The 3,133-nt window shown below is 32.1% G+C and overlaps 1 protein-coding gene across 1 annotated transcript; it reads right to left on the bottom strand.

The window, feature by feature from the left end:
- Positions 1-459: 459 nt before the first annotated feature.
- Positions 460-2,589, bottom strand: LOC146888730 (uncharacterized). Its single transcript, XM_085665476.1, has one exon. It carries the CDS (start codon positions 2,417-2,419, stop codon positions 602-604), a length of 1,818 nt encoding a protein of 605 aa, XP_085521602.1. The 5' UTR covers positions 2,420-2,589; the 3' UTR covers positions 460-601.
- Between the last annotated feature and the right edge of the window lie 544 nt (positions 2,590-3,133).

The following is a 3,133-nucleotide window of genomic DNA, read 5'->3' as shown; positions in this document are numbered from 1 at the left end:
AAAGATTCACCCCAACCAAGGATGGAGGCACATGCTTAAAAAGACTAAGCATGTTTAGAAAGGAAGTTCACTAATCCTTCATCCCTTTCATTTGTGTTTATTATTTTTGATTCCCAAAGTTGACTTAGTTGAATCAACTTTAGTTGACTTGTTGACTTTTGACTAGGTTTGACTTGTTGACTATAGTTGACTTGACTTAAGCAAACATGCTAATCTATGTTTATTTTCTTTGTAGGTTAATTAGGAGTAAAGGTGGCGCATGGTGAATGAGGAGCATAAATGATGTGGAAAAGAGAGTAAAGCAAAGACATAAAGCATAAAATCAAAGGCATGAAGCAAGTGTACCTATGTACAGTGGCGGAACTAGACCAAAAATTGTAAGGGTGCCAAATTATATTTGTTATATATAATTTTTTTTTAATTAAAAAATAATAATTTTTTTTAATTAAAAAAAATTAATTTTTTTACATCATTTTTTTTATTCAAAATAAGCATTCATGACAATAGAATCTAAACAATATAACAATAATATATATGAAAGAGTAACCTAAAGTTTATCATCAACAATAATATAAAAAAAAACAACAAAAGTTACCTTTATTCAGAGTGCTCCTTTACGCTCTTTCAATGACTTAAAATCTTCAATAATTGAATCAGAGCTGAAGCTAGTTGCAATATCCCTTTCAATATAGATTATCATAGTGCTTGCTAAAAATTCAGCCTCCATCTTATTTCTCAACTTGTTCTTGATTATTTTCATTGCAGAAAAAGATCTTTCAGTTGTAGCTGTAGAAACTGGAAGAGTCATGATAAGACGAAGTAATCTATCTATCAAGTAGTAAACTTCAGACTTTTTTGTTGTTGCCAAACATGTACATAACTCTTGCATTGTTGATAAATTCTTCAAATTTGAATCTTGACGAGCATCAATAATGAAATGTTGAAGTTGAAAATTCAAATTAATCTTCTCTTGCTCATTGAAATCCATGGGATAATATTTTTCCACAAGAGTGCAAATTTTATCAATATTAAAAGCTTTATAAGCATCCTTAGGATCCAAAGCAGAGCTTAGAATTAATAACTCCATTGCTTGGTCATTAAATCTACTATTTAACTCTTGTAATTGCTTATCAATGGTAACAAAGAATATTTCAACTTTAAAATAATGCTCCACTGTAATATGATCCTTTTGGTGACGAGAGCGTCCTTGCCTTGCTACATAAGAAGCCCCAAAATTAGGCACCTCAATATCATGTTTTTCACAAAAAGAAGTCACCTTTTTTAATAACTTATCCCAACCATTTTCTCTCAAGTTTTGAATAAGTCCTTTTGTAGAACAAACTAGACGCATAGCATTAACTATATCCTGAGATTGTTGTTGTAATGCTTGACAAAGAACATTTGTTATCCCCATAATTTCTCTCATCAAATACAAGATCAGTATAAACTCAAATGAGGTCAAGCTTTTGTAAGCATTATCAGCATCACCACGTTGTGAATAAGTAGATCCATCAACAGTAATTTTTTCTAGAACTAAACAAGTTGCATCATACATATTGATCAAGCTACAAATAGAAGAGAAATGGGAGCTCCAAAGGGTATCCCCAGCTCGTTTTAAAGTACCAATTTGATTTGCCCCTTTACCCTTTTCAAGCTCATCAATTTCTAACAAATATGCAATTTCATCTAACTTGGCAGCCTGTAACTCATCATGACGTTTACTAGAAGAGCAAACAATATTGACAATGAAAGTCAATTTTGAAAAGAATTGGTGAATTGGAATAACTTCTCTTGATGCAGCAACCAAGGCAAGTTGTAACCGATGAGCAAAACAATGAACATAATATGCATAAGGACAATCAGTCAAAAATAATGCTTGTAATCCATTCCATTCTCCTCTCATATTGCTAGCACCATCATACCCTTGACCACGGATATTAGAAACATTAAGATTATGTCGAGATAGTACAACACACAATTCATTCTTCAAAGTTATTGCTGCAGTGTCTTTAACATGCACAATATCAAAAAATCGCTCTTGAATAAAACCATTTTTATCAACAAATCTCAAAACAAGAGCCATTTGCTCTTTTTTTGATTCATCACGAGCTTCATCGACAACTATACAAAACTTGGAATCCCCAATTTCCTCACGAATATGATTTTTCACTTTACTAGAAAGAATATTCAATAACTCCTTTTGAATTTTGGGTGAAGTATATTTGGAATTGAATGGAGCATTTTCCAACACAACTTTTGCAACTTCATCATTGTATGATGCTATGAGTTTTATCATCTCAAGAAAATTACCTTGGTTCCTCGATTCAGTACTTTCATCATGACCTCTAAAAGCACAAGCTTGAAGTGATAAAAAACGAACTGTGTCGATTGAAGTCTTGAGACGTAACCGATTCTTCATAATTTAATCTGAGCTTTGCACTTCCAAAACATTCCTAATGTGACAATTTTGATTTAACAAGTCTTGACAAGCAGACACTGTAATATTGTGTGGTGAACAAGGATCCTTCCCAATGTGTTTAAGGAAAGCACAATTTTTTCCATTATTAACTTTCCTCCAATTTTTAAAACCTATAAAATAACATTCAAAAAGTTAAAACATGTTGATGACAATAAACTTATTGCCAATTAGAATTCAATGAAAATAAACTCAATTACCTGTAACAATGAAAACATCTGAGCCAGGTCGTCTGCTTGGTTTTTTACTAAAAAGATAGCATGGTAAGCAATATGCAGCATCTTTTAATGGCGAATACTCTAACCATGAAGGAAATAAGCTAAACCATGTGTACTGAAATCTTCTTGGATGATCATCTTTACCAGAAAATGGATAATTTTCTAGACGCATTTGATATGGACCCCATTTTAGATAAGCCCTCCGTACCTCATCAATTTGATTTGGTGGGTATTGCCAAATTTGAAGACGCTTTCTCGGATCACGTTCTAAAGTATTTTCAAATTCATTATGTGTAACTTTAGGAACCTTAGAGAGTTGTTTTTCATTTTCTTCAATATTTGGATTCTCATGAAGTTTCTCACTTTTAGATGATGTAGATGCATTTTTTTCATCTTCATCACAAGCCTTCCTCTTGAAAAAAGAATCAATTCTTTTACT

This window comes from Vigna unguiculata, chromosome 1, assembly GCF_037176805.1.
Source record: "Vigna unguiculata cultivar grain cowpea cultivar isolate G323 ecotype 2 chromosome 1, ASM3717680v1, whole genome shotgun sequence".
NCBI classification, from domain to species: domain Eukaryota; kingdom Viridiplantae; phylum Streptophyta; class Magnoliopsida; order Fabales; family Fabaceae; genus Vigna; species Vigna unguiculata.
The sequence above is the reverse complement of the archived record's forward strand: the minus strand, read 5'-3'. Positions and strand labels throughout refer to the sequence as shown.

Coding starts and splice junctions, on each gene's coding strand:
- LOC146888730 (XM_085665476.1), bottom strand. CDS start 2,419: ATGAAGAATCGGTTACGTCTCAAGACTTCAATCGACACAGTTCGTTTT.